This window comes from Canis aureus, chromosome 14 (assembly GCF_053574225.1).
Source record: "Canis aureus isolate CA01 chromosome 14, VMU_Caureus_v.1.0, whole genome shotgun sequence".
NCBI classification, from domain to species: domain Eukaryota; kingdom Metazoa; phylum Chordata; class Mammalia; order Carnivora; family Canidae; genus Canis; species Canis aureus.
The window spans coordinates 40931738-40949000 of record NC_135624.1 but is presented as its reverse complement, the minus strand read 5'-3'; the positions used below and the strand labels follow the sequence as shown (position 1 = coordinate 40949000).

General features: G+C 60.3%; 3 protein-coding genes across 7 annotated transcripts; 2 read left to right on the top strand and 1 right to left on the bottom strand.

The window, feature by feature from the left end:
• Positions 1–1373: 1373 nt before the first annotated feature.
• On the bottom strand, positions 1374–8179 carry SLC52A2 (solute carrier family 52 member 2). 3 transcript variants are annotated; one of them, XM_077847692.1, is made up of 5 exons: positions 8038–8179; positions 3118–3359; positions 2153–3029; positions 1938–2050; positions 1374–1828 (listed from the first exon to the last, which is right to left on the bottom strand). In XM_077847692.1, the coding sequence occupies exons 2-5, from the start codon at positions 3245–3247 to the stop codon at positions 1602–1604; spliced, it is 1347 nt and encodes a 448-aa protein (XP_077703818.1). In that variant the 5' UTR covers positions 3248–3359; positions 8038–8179; the 3' UTR covers positions 1374–1601. The 3 variants fall into 3 exon arrangements, with proteins under 3 accessions (XP_077703818.1, XP_077703817.1, XP_077703819.1); XM_077847691.1 differs by lacking the exon at positions 8038–8179 and adding an exon at positions 3611–3945; XM_077847693.1 differs by lacking the exon at positions 8038–8179 and adding an exon at positions 3611–3938 and having other exon boundaries at positions 1938–2061.
• On the top strand, positions 4058–7038 carry FBXL6 (F-box and leucine rich repeat protein 6). 3 transcript variants are annotated; one of them, XM_077847689.1, is made up of 9 exons: positions 4058–4474; positions 4691–4849; positions 5008–5053; positions 5373–5504; positions 5579–5686; positions 5772–5885; positions 5954–6185; positions 6271–6517; positions 6786–7038. In XM_077847689.1, the coding sequence occupies exons 1-9, from the start codon at positions 4080–4082 to the stop codon at positions 6934–6936; spliced, it is 1584 nt and encodes a 527-aa protein (XP_077703815.1). In that variant the 5' UTR covers positions 4058–4079; the 3' UTR covers positions 6937–7038. The 3 variants fall into 3 exon arrangements, with proteins under 3 accessions (XP_077703815.1, XP_077703816.1, XP_077703814.1); XM_077847690.1 differs by having other exon boundaries at positions 4059–4474; positions 5008–5071; positions 5772–5804; XM_077847688.1 differs by having other exon boundaries at positions 4060–4474; positions 5008–5071.
• CATSPERQ (catsper channel auxiliary subunit theta) lies at positions 7255–9313 on the top strand. Its single transcript, XM_077846653.1, has 6 exons — positions 7255–7259; positions 7571–7794; positions 8018–8112; positions 8386–8581; positions 8766–8851; positions 9010–9313. Exons 1-6 carry the CDS (start codon positions 7255–7257, stop codon positions 9205–9207), a joined length of 804 nt encoding a protein of 267 aa, XP_077702779.1. The 3' UTR covers positions 9208–9313.
• The last annotated feature ends 7950 nt before the right edge of the window (positions 9314–17263 follow it).

Below are 17263 nucleotides of genomic sequence, written 5' to 3'. Positions count from 1 at the left end.
GACTCCCACAGGCGAACAGCCAGGTGAACCCCTGTGGCCCCTGCTCCTCTTCTAGGCCGGCCAATGTCCTGGTAGCCTGGGACCTGGTGGGGGCCTCCCGCCCTCAGGGCTGTGCTGTGTCTGAGCCACTTGGGAGCCCAGGCCCTCCCAATACTTGATGCAGCCCCAGACCACAGGCTCAGCGGCCAAGGCCTCGGGTGCCCCCCTCGGTCCTCTGGCCGGTCCTGCCTGGGACCTTCAAAGGCCCACGTGCGGGCCACATTAAGGACAGGCAGCTTCTGAAGTTTAAAAGGGCTTCCGGAAACCAGGACAATCGTGGGAAGGAGCCAGGGAAATGGGAGCAGGAGCCATTTTTCCCAGCGCCCACCACCCACCCAAGCTGCACAGCCCCCGCTGCAGAATGGCGGGGACAGGATCCCAGTGCCAGATCCGGTCCCGCTGGAGCAGAGCTCAGGTGTCCCACCTCCCCTGTGGAGCCTGGGTTCCCCCATGGGCCTCCGCTTCTTGCCTGCCCAGGAAGCCCGAGCCCCTGCCCACTGCAGCGTCTGCCCACGCGTCCTGAGGCCTTGTTGGCCGCCTGGCCGTGGCCTTGGCCCTCCATCAGGTCCCTTCCAGCTCTTTATGCAGGATGACCACCCAGAGCAGCACAGGCCACAGCCTAAGGCTCTGCTCCCTGCAGATGCTACCCAAGCAGAGGCCCAACCGCTGTCCCAGGGCCGGGGCAGGTGTGAGCTGCTCAGGGACAGGGGCCCTTGGTCAGAGGCCCCGGGAGAAGGCACATGCTTGTCTGAATGCAGTGCGCGGCATTTGCACATTTGATCACAGAAAGCAGCCAGAAACTAGCCGCTTGTGGCTCAGGGAAGGGAACGATGCTCCTGACCAGAAGGATCCCTAAGTTGGCCGGAACCTTAGACCCCAGTGTCCTCAAAGCCCTACTGACGGAGCCCCTACAGTGCCTGGGCCTCACAAGAGGATCCTCCCACACGAGCAGACCAGACGCTACCACTGCTGCACCACAATGAAGCAGCAGCCCCCTGCGGGACCCTCGCACCTCGCTGGCTCCTCCCAGCACATGGCCGGAGGCTTGCAGAGCAGTGGCCCCCACAGGAAGAGGCCCCACCACCCGACGGGAGATCCTGGGGAAGCTGGTGTCAGGTGGGCACCACGCACCTCTGACCACGGTAGTCAGTCCTCGGGAGGAAGTTCCAACAAGCAATGGAGGGGTGGGCAGCAGAGTCCAGGGCTCAAAGGGCGCAACCCAGAATCTATGAGCAGCCAGGAGGCTGGGGGGCCCTACCGAACGGTTCATGTCATCCCTCCAGCTCAGCAGACGTCCACCTGCACAAAGACACTACAGGAGTTAACTACTTGGATCCATGGAGTAACAGTGATTTATTGTGTAAAGCCCACATGGGTTCCAGATCTCGGCCCAAGTCCACAGCCCTAGCCGGACCCTGGTTCTGGGCCTGCTCTGTGGTCCCCACCCTGACCAGTATCTGCTATGGAGTGTACAGGTGTCCACGAGTACGCCCACGTGTAGGAGGGCCTCCTCGGACTCTGAGCACTTCAGTGCTGCGGCATCTCAGCCCAACGTCTGGTCCCTATCCACCCAGGCTTAGGAGCCACACTGGTCCACACAGTCCTTCCCGCTGCGGAACACGTGATAGATGCTGGTGGGAGGAAACATGGCGACAGCACCGAGCAGGGAGCCCACCTGGATGGCCACTCCAGCTGCCAGCAGCGCCGGCCGGCCGCCACCATGCAGCAAGGAGCTCGCGGCCACCTTCACGTAGGAAAACACACCCGAACACAGTACCCATGACAGCACCTGAAGGATGGACACAGCAGCAGGCTGAGCATGAGATGTTCCCTGCTCTGGGGCAACCCCCACCACCACCACCGCAACCACTTTGCCTCAGTATTCCCAGCACACTTACCACAAGGACCACCCCTGCAGAGGTGCCCACCAAGGGCGGGCAAGGGCTCAGGATTGCCAGTGCCATCAGGTAGGACCCAAAGAGCATGCCCAGCACAGAGAGACCACCCAGCCCTGCCAGAGACCTACACGGGTGAGCAGAAGTTCAGGACTGGCCGCACCACAACCCAGCGCCCATCCCTAAACTCCACCCCAAGCAGCCGGGGACCCTCATACCTGCATAGCACGCCCATGGCCAGAAAGCAGGCGAGAGGGTTGGCGGCGCTGCCCAACACCACTGCCAAGTGGTAGGCCAGGCGGCCATAAGGCAAGCAGGAAAAGCTCTGCACGGAAGGCAACACACCGTTGGTCAGTGCATTGGTGATGGCCAGCAGGCCCAGCAGGCAGGCACTGTGGACGGAGAGCAGCCGATGGGCGTCAGGGTCTGGGCTGGGAGGGGCGCCTGCTGCTTGGTTCGGTGACTCCTGCAGCGGTGAAGCCTCTTCCTCCTCCTCCTCCTCCTCCACTCCTGGGGTCCTCACCCGCAGGTCAGACCCCAGACCTGCTGTGGATGCAGATGGCGGTGATGGCAACAACAGCAGCAGACCCTGGAAGGCGGCAGCCGAAGTGACCAGAAGAGCGGTCAGCACCCAGAAAAAGGTGCTGGCGGGAAAACGCTCTGGGAAGTCGTTGGGGAGCCAGAGGGTGCCATTGGAAGAAGCTGGCAGACATTCGAGGTGGCCTACGCCTTGCAGTAGGGCCAGCACACAGGGCAGCAGGGCGCTGAGGCCCTGACCCAGGAAGAAGGAGCGCAGGAAGGGAGGTGGCAGGTGGCTCAGGAAGGGCAGGAAGGTGACATTAGAGGCACAGCAGGCCAGGGCCAGCACGGAGGCCAGCGTCAGGAAGGCCACGGAGTGGAGCTGCCCCGCTATGGGGGCCACGTGGTGCCACAGCGGGGCCAGCAGGGCTGTGCCCACAACGCTCAGTGCCTGTACCACCTGGATGGGGACCCGCTCGCTCTTGCCCGGAGCCAGCCGCCTCCACAGAGTCACCAACAACAGACCCAGGTTCCCCAGCGCCACCAGCACAGACAGATAGGACGGCAGACTCCAACCTGCGGGGAGGGGAGAGCAGCGGTGAGAGGCGGCAGCTCAGGGCAGCCAACCCCCGCCCCCTGCGCGCCCCCTGCACGCCCCGCTCACCCTCGGGAAGGTCTTTCACCACCACGGGCAGCTCCACCCAGATCCCGTTGATGGCAGCCCAAGAGCCCATGCCAAAGAGGGCCACCAGCAGGTGTGTCGACAAGAGGCGGCCCAGCGGGGGTGCTGCCATCCGGCCCGCGCTGGGCCCCGCAGCACAGCCCAGGGTCACGGCCTGCTCCTCCGTCCCCGCCTCGGCCCGAGCGCACGCTCCGGCTCTGCCGCGACCCCAAGGCCTCCGACACCTCGAAGAAAACAGACGCGGACGCGGGGCCACACGTCAGACAGACCTGCACGGCGACGAGCAGGGCCAGCGGGCCTCGACGGTGCCGGGGCGGCGCACCCGGAACGCGCTAGCGGCAGGAGGCGCAGCACGCGGGGCCCCGGCAGCACGCGGGGAGGGGGCACCACGCCCCGCCTTCGCTGCTCGGGTCACCACCGCCCGCCCCCGGGGCGGACCCGGACCCGGGACGGGGATCCCCAGCGCCGCGCACACCTCGGCTGCCGCTCCGCCCCGGCGAGAGTCCCAGGCTTCTGCGAGCCCCGGGCCGGCGGGAGCGAAGGCGGGTCCGCGGGGAGGGGGCGTGTCCACGGACGGGGGCGTGTCCTCGGGGAGGGGGCGGGCCCCGCGCCGCCCCTCGCGGCGTCCGGTGGGCGGCGCAGAGCTGCCGGGCGCCCCCTGCCCCGACAGCCAGGCGTCTCGCCACGCTCCACCGGCGGCGCCTCGGGCCCGGAGCCGGGGGCGGGGGCCGGGAACCACTGCCCCGCCGGACCGAGCGCCCACCCCACAGCCAGACCGCAGGAAGCCGCAGGCCGCCCAGCCCGCCTCGGCCTCCCGCGAGGCCGCAGCCGGAAGTCCCGCCTCGGAAGTCGGGCGCGGGGCGTGTCGGCCAGGCCCCGCCCTTCCGCCGCGGGACCCGCCCCTTCCGCCGCCCCGGGGCGGCCGGGGGCTTCGGCTGGGAGCTATGGCTGCCGGGGCGGCGCGACGGGCCCGGCGCCGGGTTCGGGGCGCGCAGCCGGCCGGGGAGCGGGCTCGCTCGGCCGAAGACTGGTGGTGGGACCAGCTGGCGCCGAGCGGCTCCGGGTACCACCTGCTGCAGTCGGACAGCATGCTGCTGGTGCTGCCGGGCCCGGGGCCTGCCCGTCCCCGCGTGCACCGGCGCGCCGCCCGCCGCGCTCAGCGGCAGCCGGCCCCCGCGCCCCGCGCCCCGGGCGCCAAGGCCAGGCCTAGAATGGCGCCCGCCCCGGAGCCGCCGCCGGGGCCCGACCCGGGCTGGGGCGACCGCATCCCCCTGGAAATCCTCCTGCAGATCTTCGGGCTGCTGGTGGCGGCCGATGGGCCCGTGCCCTTCCTCGGCAGGTACCTCAGGCCCGGGGGGCGCAGCGGCACGGTCCAGCTGACCTCTTGCCCAGCGGGCGGGTGGCCGCGGCGGGGGCACCGCGGGGGACAGAGCGCAGCCTCTCGGGGGTCCACAGAGAGCCCAGGGCCGGCCCTGCAGCCGAGCTGTCTGCAGCCTGGTGAGGACGACGGGGACCGCGGTCTCGTCGCAGCCCCTCAGCCCAGGTCTCCTCCCAGGGCTGCTCGCGTGTGCCGCCGCTGGCACCAGGCGGCCTCCCAGCCTGCGCTCTGGCACACCGTGACCCTGTCACCGTCGCCGGCTGGCCGCCTCGCCAAGAGTGAAGCCAAGGCCGAGAAGAAGCTTCTCGCCTCCCTGGAGTGGCTTATGCCCAATCGGTGAGACCTTCTCTCTTTTCTTTCTTCCCTGGCTTCCTGTCGGCGGCTGGTAGAAAGCCAGCGGCTGTGTGTGTCTCCCTAGCGGAAGGGGTGGGTGGGGACGCCGCTGTCGGGCAGCGTGGGAACACCGTGCAGCTCTGCCTCTGCTGTCGGCCCAGGTTCTCGCAGCTCCAGAGGCTGACCCTCATCCACTGGAAGTCCCAGGTACACCCCGTGTTGAAGGTGAGAGCTCCAGGCTGCCCTGCCCACCAGCCATGACATTTTGGGATTGCCCAGTACTTCCAGGAAGTGGGTCAGGCACCTGGAGCCCAGTGTTGCCCCACGGGGATGCCTGCCTGGGCCTCCTTTCCTGTTGTTTCTTTCAGCAGGGAGGTGTCAGAACTGGGAGCACCATGTTGGCCTGCCATGGGCAGAAAGGAGGTCATAGCTGAGGCAGTAGTGAGGGTTTGGTGTTGGCCACTGGTTTTTTCCTTTGTGGACACATGACCTCTCCCAATCTCTGGTGGTATTCTGTCTTCCACAGCTGGTTAGCGAGTCCTGTCCTCGGCTCACCTTCCTCAAGCTTTCCGATTGCCATGGTGTAACCTCTGACACTCTGATTATGCTAGCCAAAGCCTGCCCTCAGCTCCACAGCCTGGACATACAGCACTCCATGGTGAGCCCTGTGTCCCCAGGGGCCCTGAAGAAGCCTGGGCCAAAGGGACGGGTACCCATGTGCTGGGTTCCCAGGTGGAGTCCACAGCCGTGGTGAGCTTCTTGGAGGAGGCAGGGCCCCGAATGCGCAAGTTGTGGCTGACCTACAGCTCCCAGACAACAGCCATCCTGGGTGCGCTTCTGGTAGGTTGGTGATGGGCGGCAGCAGAGCGGGATGCTGAGCCCGGCACAGCCAGGCCGCTGAATCTGTTCTCCTCCATCTCTGCAGGGCAGCTGTTGCCCCCAGCTCCAGGTCCTGGAGGTGAGCACCGGCATCAACCGCAGCAGCACTCCTCTCCAGCTGCCTGTTGAGGGGCTGCAGAAGGGCTGCCCCCAGCTGCAGGTACCTGACACCCCGCCTCTCCCACCTGCCACCCTCCCTTCCCGTCTGCAGCCTGGGTCTCGCTCCAGGTGCTGCGGCTCCTAAACCTGATGTGGCTGCCCAAGCCTTCCGGGCGAGTGGTGACTCCTGGCCCAGGCTTCCCCAGCCTTGAGGAGCTCTGCCTCGCCGGTTCCACCTGCAACTTTGTAAGCAACGAGGCCCTGGGCCGCCTGCTCCATGGCTCCCCTAACCTGCGCCTGCTGGATCTTCGTGGCTGTGCCCGCATCACACCTGCCGGCCTGCACGATCTGCCGTGTCAGGGTCAGCTTTCTCTGGATGGTGGCTGGGCGGGAGGGATGTGGGCACCCTTGCCGCCCCAAGACTCATGACCACTCTTCCCTTGCAGAGCTAGAACAGCTTCACTTGGGTCTTTATGGCACGTCAGATCGCTTGACTCTAGCCAAAGAGGGCAGCCACCTGTTGACTCAGAAGTGGTGCCACACTCTGCGGGAACTGGACTTGAGTGGCCAGGGCTTCAGTGAGAAAGACCTGGAGCAGGCCTTGGCTGCCTTCTCAGCCACCCGTGGGGGCTCACACCCAGCCCTATGCTCTGTCAACCTCAGGGGCACTCGGGTCACACCAAGCACAGTCAGGTCAGCATCCCCATTCCCGGTCTCTTGGAGTCAGTACGGCTTGCAAGTTTCAGGGCACAAAAGGGGAGCACGTGTTGGCCAAGTTCCTGTTTAGGATGGACATTAGGGACACCAAGGGTACTGGGCTTGGGCCTCGGTGGCTGTGGGTGGCAGAGCCAGGTGTGGCGCCTGGGCAGAGAGGGCTTCTTACCTTGGCCAAGCCCCAGCGGGGCCTGGGTCTTTTGGGAACCAGCGGCTCGACTCCCCATGGTGTGCCCTGCCCCCACAGCTCTGTCATCAGCAGCTGCCCAGGCCTGCTCTATCTCAACCTGGAGTCCTGCCGCTGCCTTCCTCGGGGCCTGAAGCGGGCCTACCGAGGCCAGGAGGAAGTCCAGTGGTGCCTGGAGCAGCTGCTCACCAGCCTCCCCTCCTCCAGCTAGGCAGCTCCAGACCCCCAGCCCTCAGGTAGTCAGCGGTGCCTGCCACCCTTTCCACATTTTGGATGTTTAAGCATTTTTTAAACAATAAAACATTTTTAGGAACTCTGTGTGGTCCTTAAGGTGGGGATGAGAGGCCAGGTGTTGTGCCGGCAGGAACCATTCAAGGCTAAAACTGCTGGGAGCCTGAGGGTAGGGGTAGGAGTGCATTGCTGATTCACCGAAGTGCTTGAATCTTGGAATGTGTGTGTCCTGCCCTCAGGGACAGGGGGGTGAGCTGTCTGTGCTTGTGTTTGAGGCTCCGCCTGGGCAAAAGTGGCCATGGGGTAAGGGCGGCCCTGCTCAGCTGGGAGGTCCAGTGTGCAGTGCCTGCCTGCAGACCTCCAGCGCAGGCCTGGGATGTCTGGCCACCCGCCCTTGAGGCGAGGCCTGTGAACCGGGCTGTGCAGGGGGCCTCTGTGGTGTGGGCACTTCCGACAGAGAGGTAGGAACAGAACAGCCCCTTCTAGAACGCGCTGCCCAGAGCTTCTAGAATCCCGGCCGGCCCAGCCAGAACCACCCGCCACGGCGCTCCTCCGCCCTCCGTCTGACAGACGCTCCTTCCTGGACCGCAGACCTGGAGGCTTTGTCGTCCCAGGTACTGGCGTGACCCTGAGCCCGGGGCGCGGGCGGCCTGCGGGAGCCCCGCTGACCCTCTGTGCCCAACGCAGGCCCCCAAGGGCCGGGCTAGCGGCCTGCCCACGACCTCCGGAGGCAAGCGCTTCCAGCTCTGGGCCCTGGGGCTCTTCTGCACCCAGCGCCACCTGGCCAAGCGCCTGAAGAACAACAGCTTCTACCCGTTCACACAGCAGCAGCCCAACGGTGCGCGCGGGCCGGGGCCGGGGCGCCCCCTGAACCCTCGGGAGCGGCGGCCTGGGTGGGGGCGCGGGGCGCGGGGCGGGGATCCGATGTGCGTGCGGCCTGTATGCCGACCGCGCCCCGGGCCCTGCGTGCGGAGGCTGCTCTGGCCCGAGCGCTGGCACTGCCACCCCCGCTGCCGGCAGGGCCCGGCCGTCCTCACGCGCCACCGCCACGCTGCCCGCAGTCTTCGTGCTCGAGTACTACCTGGACACCCTGTGGAAGGGCACGCTGCTCTTCGTCGTCTGCCTCCTCCTCGTCAGCTTCGGCGTGGTGAGCCAGGTCTGAGCTCCCGGCCGCGCCCCAGCGCAGGGCGGGCCTCTTGGGGGCTGCCGCGCCCCGCCCGGCCCCGGCCCCGCCCCCACCCCGACACTCACCCTGGCCCCGCCCATGGTCCCGCCCCCACCCCGGCCCCGCCCCTCACAGTGGCCCTGGCCCCTCACTCACCTGGCCCCGCCCCGACGCTCACTCGGCCCCGCCCCCTCGCCCCGGCCCCGCACATGGCCCCGCCCCGGCCCCGCCCCCTGGCTGCTTAGGTCCGGGCGGCTCCGGCAGGTGCGGAAGCAGGAGACTTGGGGCTTCCCCGCGTGCGGCCTGGCCGTGGGCCTGTGGCTCATGATTTCGTCTTTGGCGCGGCGCCGCCTGGTGCTGAACCACGCGCGGGGCACGTACCACTTCTCCATCCAGGGCCGCACCGTGTGTCAGGGCCCTATGCACCTGGTCTACGTGCGCCTGGCGCTCAGCTCCGACGGTAAGGAACCGCGCGGCCGCCGACCGGGGAGGGTGTGCAGGGGGAAGGGTGCCAGCCCTCTGCCCCGTCCCCCGGCTCTGGCCCCCGGAGCCCCCAGCCCCCGGAGCCTCCCCTCGCCTTCGCCCTCGCCCCATGGAGCCCCCACCCCCGGAGCCCCCGGGCTGAACTGCTCCCCCCACTGCAGCCTACGGAAGGTGCTTCTTCCAGCTGGTTCTGTGCGGCCACAAACTAGAGCCGCTGGTGCTGGTGCAGCTGTCAGAGCGCTACGAGGTGGGTCCCGGGACGCACTCCCTCCCCTCCTCCGTCCTACGCGAGGCCCCCACCGCTTAGGGGCTTAGCACGGGCCGCTCCTCCGGCACAGCGCGGTTCCCACGCGGCCCGCGGCGCAGGGCGGACCGTCTTCTCCTGACTGCCGCCTGTCCCCGCAGCAGATGGAATACCTGGGCCGTCACATTGCCCGGAAGCTCAACATTAACTACTTTGACTGCCTGGCCACGTCCTACCGCCACGTGGTCCGCCACTGGCCGCTGGGGGCCGCCTTCAGCCCGGGCATCGTGCAGCGCAAGACCCGCACGTACGACAAGCGGGACTCCCAGTCCGACCTGGACCTGGACCTGGACGTGTGACGCCACAGGCAGCCTCGCTCCCCACACCCCTGCCCACGAGCTGCATTCTCCCTTCCCGGCCAGTCTCTCACCTTTACCCCCTCAATAAAGCTGCCTGTCACTTCCAGGAAGTGCTCCCTCTGGGAGGGGAGGGCAGGGAAGGGGGGGAGGCCCCTGCTCCAGGGTCTTCCCCTACTGCCCACCTCCCAGGGCCTCAGGGAGCACATCTTGGAGTCTGGGTTGGAAGATTGGGGGTGGCGATAGGAGCAGGGTGAGCAATGAGCAGCAGGCCCCCCAGGACTCCTCACTGGACAGGTGTGGGACCCCCTGCCTCCCTGTCAGCAGCACTTAGCTGTCCTGCCTGGCCTCGGGAGTGTGGACCAATGAGGCATCCGGGAGTCAGAATCTGGTCAGTCTGTGTTCCTAGTCCACTCAGCAATGGGAGGGGGCATAGCCACGGGTCCAGCCTTGTGCCTATGTGTCCCCAAAGTCAGGGCTGCAGCGCTCCTAGGGAGTACGTTGCAGAGCCCTGGAGCAGGGTTCAAGGCCTGCTGGGTGGACCCATGCATCCCTGGAGCTTCCTTCCCCATGCCCACTGGCCCACCAGTCCCCTATCCCCTTGTCCAGTGGGTGTTCCCCCCTCCTGGGTAGCAGGAGCTGCTGTGGGAGTGGAGAGGGCAGTGGGCTATTGTGGCCCCCGCAGGAGTGGCAGCTGGCAGTGTCCATGTGGCTCCCCTGGTCAGCATTTCCCCTCAGGGCCTCGCTGGTGACCTAGGTCTCTGAGTGTTATATCAGTGAGTGTCCCTGGAACCAGAACCAGCTGCATAATTTGCAGGGCCCCATGTGAAATGAAAGTGCAGCACCTCTTGTTAAAAGAGTTATTGAGAATTTCCAGGAGACACTAAAGCATTAAGCCCAGGATGGGGGTGCCTGCCTGGCTCGGTCAGTGGAGCATGTGACTCTTGATCCTGGGATTGTGTTTGAGCCCCATGTTGGGTGTAGTTTACTTAGTTAAACAAACAAAACAACAACAAAACCCTGTATGGATCCTTCTGAGGATGACTTCCCTGGGTCACATGCCATGGAGCTCATCCTGCCTGGAACCATGGCTCAGAGTCACTCACTGATCAACTCCTGATCCCAAGGTGGCCAAACCCAGTGGGTGCGCGGGCAGGATCCAGGGACTGCTGGAATTGCTTCAGGCAATGGTCATGGCACAGGTGCAGGCTCCTCTTGCCCTTCAGAAGATAGGGCCCAAGTTATCCCCAGGTGAGTGCCTTGCTTTTGCCAGGGGACAGGCTGGAGAGGGTGAGCAGAGCTGGCATGAGGGGCTTGGGACAGGTTGGGGGAAACGTTATGAGGGGAAGGTGAGGAGTGGGAGGTGGAGGCCATGGGGCTAGCCTCGCTGCGTGAGTGGCTCGTGGCTGAGCTAGGCCCCCAGTGCGTCTGCTCTGAAGGGGTTACAAAGGCATGTCAGTCCCTCGGGCTCTGGGAGGCTGCTCAGGTCAATGCTTCAGGTTGGGGACTTAGTTGCATCTAGGAAGGCAAACTTCCCGTCCTCCTTGGGCTGACCATCTTTTTTTTTTTTTTGGCAAGATTTTATTTATTTATTCATGAGAGAGACACATAGAGGCAGAGACACAGGCAGAGGGAGAAGCAGGCTCCCTGTGGGGAACCCTGATGCAGGACTCTATCCCAGGACCCCTGAGCCGAGGGCCACCCAGGTGTCCTGGGGCTCACAATCTTAAGAGGGACATACTGTGAAGAGCTAACTTGTATACTGCCAAAGAGGCTGGAGGTGGGGTGGTGTCCCCCTAGCTCGGGGGATCAGGGAGGATGCACATTTGAGGATTCTCAAATCCTTCCCAGGATGGGGAGGGATGCAGCATTTGAGCTGATGCCGCAGGCGGGGGTCATGCAGAGCTCTGGAGAAGAGCACCCGGCAGGGGTGGGGGAGTGGAGGGGGGTGGGGAGTGGGGGATGAGGGGGTAGGATGCAGGAACCAACTTCCAGGCTGGGCAGAAGAGGAAAGGACAGTGAACACCTCGTGAGGGCAAGCGGGATCCCTTTGCCCATCCTCCACTCATTCCTTAGGGAGAAACTCCCCCAAATTTAACTAGGCCTATGGTCCCACAGAGCAGGGACTCCGTTGCCGAGCCTCCATCGCAGGTAGATAGACGTTGTCTTGGGACTAAGTCCTGGCCAATGCAATATAAGAATTGGTGTGTAGAATTTCCAAATGCATCCTTAAGGGGGGTGGCCTATCTTTCCATTTCCTTCCCCCCACACCCGGCCTATAGCTTCAGCAACCACCTTGGATGACGAGGTACCCAGGCACGGGTTGAGGAGAGCAGAGCAGCAAGATGGAATCGTGGAAGCCTGAACACTGCAGCTGCCCTGCGCACTGGATGGCTTAGGCTGAACTCTTTGCAAAAGAGTAAGATTTCTACAGTTTAAGTTATTGTTATGCAGAGTTTTCTAACGCTTGTAACCAAGCCTCTGATTCAAAAGGAAAGGAAAGGAAAGGAAAGGAAAGGAAAGGAAAGGAAAGGAAAGGAAAGGAAAGGAAAAAAAGAAAAAAAAAGAAAAGAAAAAAGAAAAGAAAAAAAAGAAAGAAAAAAGAAAAGAAAAGAAAAGAAAAGAAAAGAAAAAAGAAAAGAAGAAAAAAAGTATTGTTAGCTTCAAGGGGCGACAGAGTGGGTGGAGATTCAGAAGCTTCAAGGAACAAAATCAAGGCAAGGTGTGAAACAGTCTTCCCAGAGAAGGAAGACGAACAGGATAAAGAAAGCATAGTAAGAGTTTCTGGTCGTGTGCAGAGCCCACTTTGATACATGTTTTGTAAACTTAAAGGATGAGTGAGTGTGCTTTTGTGTTTTTCTGTAGCACAGTTTTGCTGCTTTGATGCAGGTGTGGAGTTGGAAGATAGTTCGGTCTAACAAGGGTTGGGGATGCGTGAGGAAAGTATAAGAGTGTGGGGTTCAGGGAAGGGATTACGATTTTGGACTATGGGACTCGGGCTGGGAAGGCAGACAGTGAGGATGGGAGTCAGGGGTGCAGACCAAGCGGCTTCAGTTCCCTGTTGATACCTAACAAACCAGCCTCAGCTTGAGGCCTTTGAAACTGCAGGTCCTCACTGGAGCCGGGCCGCAGGCGGGGCTCAGCTGGGCGGTTCCACTTGCTCCCGGTGGGGGCCAGGCGTCCAAGCTGACCCCCAGCCTCCAGGGCCTCTTTTCAGGTGGTCTCTCATCACTCAGCAGACTCTCTTGTTACCGGTTTCCAGGAGGGAGTGTTACAAGCAGCGCAGCCTCACTGGGCCCCATCCCATTAAGCCTCTGTGTGCATCATTCATGCCAATGTCCTAGTGGCCAAGCAAGTCACAGGGCCAAGCCCAGAGTCACGTCCATGAAAAGTAGGAGTTTCACAAGGGTTCTGAATGTGGGGAGTCCACCACAGTGCACCCTCTGGCCTCTCCCAGACCCCCCAATAGCTCATCTCATCACAGCACCCGGCTCAGACCTTAAGTCCAGGATCTCCCATCTAAGTCAGGTCCAGGGGCAAATGAGGTTGCTCAGGGGTCCTTCCTTGGGCCACCCCGCTGTGTGTGTCCTCCTTGCAGAGACCCATGAGCTAAAAAAACCCAAGCTCTTTCCCTACATACAGGATGTACATGAATGAGACAGGGAAGGATACCTTTAACAGACAATCTTAAAATATGAGGAAGTGGGACACCTGGGTAGCTCAGCGGTTTAGCACCTGCCTTCAGCTCAGGGCATGACCCTGGGGTCCTGGGATCGAGTCCCACATCGGGCTCCCTGCTCCGAGTCTCCTTGTCCCTCTGCTTCTGCCTGTCCTCCTGATCACGCTCTCTCTCTCAAATAAGTAAAGTCTTAAAAAAGAAAAAAAAAAAAAGAAACTGCTTTACATCTCTTAGGCATCTGAAGGAGAAGCCTCGAGGTCCTACATTTCTTAAAGATTTTATTTTATTTTTTATTTATCCATGAGAGACAGAGAGAGGCAGAGACACAGGCAGAGGGAGAAGCAGGCTCCCAGCGGGGAGCCTGATGTGGGACTCGATCCCGGTTCTCCAGGATCATGCCCGGGGCCCAAGGCAGGTGCTCCATCGCTGAGCCACCCGGGCGCCCCTCTAATTTCTTCTTGAAAACTAAAAGGTTCTGTCCTTAGCTCATTCACTGCTTGTGATCCGTTCGATGTGACGGGCAGCTCCCCACCCTCATGGCTCTCGAGCTGCGGGTACATTAAGACAACAGCGCTCTATGATCTCGCAGCTCTGGGGGCCAGAAGTCTGAAATCGAGGTGCCCCAGGGTTGGCTCCGTCTGGGGTCCCCGGGCGACTCCGCGACAGGCCCCCTCCCAGCCTCTGGCGGTGCCATCCTCAAGCCCCCTGGCCCATCTGCCTCTGCGTCCTCAGGCATCTGTCTTCACCGGTGCCCTGTCTCGCAGGCGCGTTCCCTCTCCCTGTAAAAGCACCAGTTCCCCTGATTAAAGGTCCCCTGCTCCCGTGATGCCCTCCCCTGAGCTAATGGCATCTGCAAGGACCTTATTCCCAAAGAGCATCACATCCAGGAACACCTGGGGCTTAGGATTTCAATACATTATTTTTGCAGGTGACACAGTGGCACACACGACAGGCATTTCCACCATTTCCTGGATGTCCCCTCGCCCAGAAGCAGGTCATTAGGTACATTTTCTCCCTTCCAGGTGACGGAAGGCAACCGCCTCGCCAGTCTCCGCGCTAACACGCATCCCCTTTCTCCGGCCTCGGTTTGTACTTTCTTCCCTTCCAGCCTCAGCCAACAATCTCTTCCATCTCCGCTTATCACCTGGCCCCAGAGCCAGTGCCACTGGTTCAGGTGTTGCTGCGCCGGAGCACGCTCTTGGGCCAGGGTGGCCATGCCCGGTGGTCAGCTGCCAGGACCTGGCAGGCCCTGGAGCCACCCAGTCCCAGACCCCCACCTGGTGGTCAGCTCAGGTCCCCTGCTGTGCAGGCCACTCCTCTTCTGGACACTTGCACATGACAGGTGGCGGCCACAGCCTTCAGCTCATGGACACTGTAGCTGTGCCCCTGGCCGTAGCTGTCACCCCCGGGACTGACCCCGGAGCTGCGGGGACACTGAGCCCAAGCTCCCAGGGGCCATGCTTGCTCTCACCCCATGGTGCCTGGGCTGTGTGCTCCACCTGCAGGGACAGGTGTGTCATACACTAATAATACACCCCCTCCTGCACATTCCTTTTGAAGAACTCTCTAACCCACTATAGAGCTCCTTTGGGTTTTAGCACCTGCCCCTGTTTCCACACCCACAGCACGTGCTGTGAGTCACAAGCCTTGTGGTGGGAAGTGGGGACAGACCCGAGGGGAGTATACGAGGGCAGAAGAGAGAACGGTCCCTGAACGTTCAAGGAGAGGACGTCCTTATCAGGGGGCAGCGCTTCCGCCAGCCCAGCTTAGGGGGTCTGGACGTGAAATACGTGCAGGGCACCCCCCAGCTGGCCTCACCCCGTACAGGAGGTTCTCGTTCACTCTCAACCAGGACCTGGGCCTGGCACAGGTATTTTGTGTTTTTTTTTTAATTTTTTATTTTATTTTATTTTATTTATTTATGATAGGCACACAGTGAGAGAGAGAGAGAGAGGCAGAGACATAGGCAGAGGGAAAAGCAGGCTCCATGCACCGGGAACCCGACGTGGGATTCGATCCCGGGTCTCCAGGATCGTGCCCTGGGCCAAAGGCAGGCGCTAAACCGCTGTGCCACCCAGGGATCCCGTATTTTGTGTTTTTTAATATTTTTATTTATTTATCTATTTAAGAGGAATGTGTGCAGGGGAGAGAGAGAGAGAGAGAGAGCCCACGGGTGGGGCCCCACCCAGGAACCCGGGATAGTGCCCTGAGCAGAAGGCAGGCACTTCACTGACGGAGCCCTCTGGGCACCCTGGCACAGCTTTTGCAGTAAGTTTAGTCTTCTTTGAAACAACCCTCTCAATCCCTGCAATATTCTTTATTTACAAATCTACTTTGTGGGGCACCAGGGTGGCTCAGCAGCAGAGCATCTGCCTTCGGCCCAGGGTGTGACTCCGGGGTCCCGGGATCGAGTCCCACATCAGGCTCCCTGCAGGGAGCCTGCTTCTCCCTCTGACTGTGTCTCTGCCTCTCTCTGTGTGTGTCTCTCATGGATAAATAAATAAAATCTTTAAAAAAAAAGAAATCTACTTTGTACTATGCAAACATAGCCCCCCCAGCCTTCTTTAGTGTTTATGTGGTGTATCTTTTCAGGTCCTCTTATTTTAACCTATTTCCATTTACGATGGGCTTATTGTAGACAGCGTGCAGTGGGGGCCCGCTTTCTTACACCACCTGGCAACCTCTGCCTCATAGTTGGGGTGTCCACACCACTTGCATGTAATACGATTAGAGACACAGCTGGGTTTGGATCTACAAACCTGCCATGTGCCTTCTATGTGTCCCATCTCTTCCTGTTTTCCTTTCCCTCTTCTGCCTTCTTTTGTATTTGCTGCGAATTTTGCATGATTTCTTTGTTGGCTTATTATTTTGTTTTAAGATTTTTTAAAAAATTTATTTATGAGAGACACACAGAGATAGAGGCAGAGACACAGGCAGAGGAAGAAGCAGGCTCCACGCAGGGAGCCGGACATGGGACTCGATCCCAGGATCCCGGGGTCATGCCCTGAGTCGAAGGCAGACACTAAACCACTGAGCCACCCAGGTGTCCCTAATTTCTTTATTCTTTACAGATACACCTTTGACTTATCAGAGTCCACATTCCAGTGACTTAGGCCACTTCACCCACGCTGTGAGCACTTTGCCATCCTGTCCTTCCATCTCTGCCACCCCAACTATGCTATCTAGTTATATGTTCCACTTCTATATATGTTTCAAACCCCACATACATTGTTAATTCTACGTAATCAGTTGATCATCTTTTAAATAATAAAAAACAAAGTGTTTACATTTACTTCTTAGTTACAATTCACATACTTCTCATTTCTTTGTAGACATGGATATTTTCATCTGGTGTCATTTTCTTCTGTCTGTAGGGCTTTCTTAAGGATTTCTTGTAGTGTGGGTCAGCTGGTGACGAATTCTTACAGCTTTTTTTTTTTTTTCTTACAGCTTTTATATGTCTGAAACATCTATCTAACCTGTGCATTTCAAAGATATTTTCACTGGGTATCAAACTCCAGGTTGACAATGTTTTCTCCCAACACTTTAGAGATGCTGCTCCACCATCCTCTAGCTTGCTTTATTTCCATGAGAAATCTGTTGTCAGGACCTGGGTGGTTCAGCGGTTGAGCACCTGCCTTCAGCTCAGGGCATAATCCTGGGGTCCCAGGATCAAGTCCCACATTAGGCTCCCTGCATGGAGTCTGCTTCTTTCACTGCCTACGTCTCTGCCTCTGCCTCTCTGTGTGTGTCTTTCATGAATAAATAAATAAAATCTTAAAAAAAAAAAAGTCTGTTGTCATCCTTATCTTTGCTCATTTATACACAGTATGTTGATTCCTCCCCACACCCCCTGGTGGCTGCTTTTAATATTTCCCTTTATCACTTGATTATGATCACACAGAGAGACACAGGCAGAGGGAGAAGCAGGCTCCGTGTGGGGAGCCTGATTGGGACTCGATCCCAGGACCCCAGGGTCATGGCCTGAGCCAGAGGAAGACACTCAACTACTGAACCACTCAGGTGTCCCTGTCCTGTGTCTTGATATAAGAACAACTGTGTTGTTAAAATTGATGGAACTCCAGGGGTGCCTGGGTGGCTCAGTCAGTGAAGCATCTTGCTTTCGGCTTAGGTCATGATCCTGGGGTCCTGGGATCAAGCCCTGCATCAGGCTCTCTGCTCTGCGGGGAGTCTGCTTCTCTGCTATCTCTGTCTCTGTCTTAAATAAATAAATAAATAAATAAATAAATAAATAAATCTTTAGGAAAAAAAAAACGGATGGAACTCCATGCTTTACACATTTATTGTATGGAATTCTATCTCAGGCTTGAAATGAGGCCCAAGGATCTGGGAAGATCGGGGGGTTGGATCCCTTGGGAC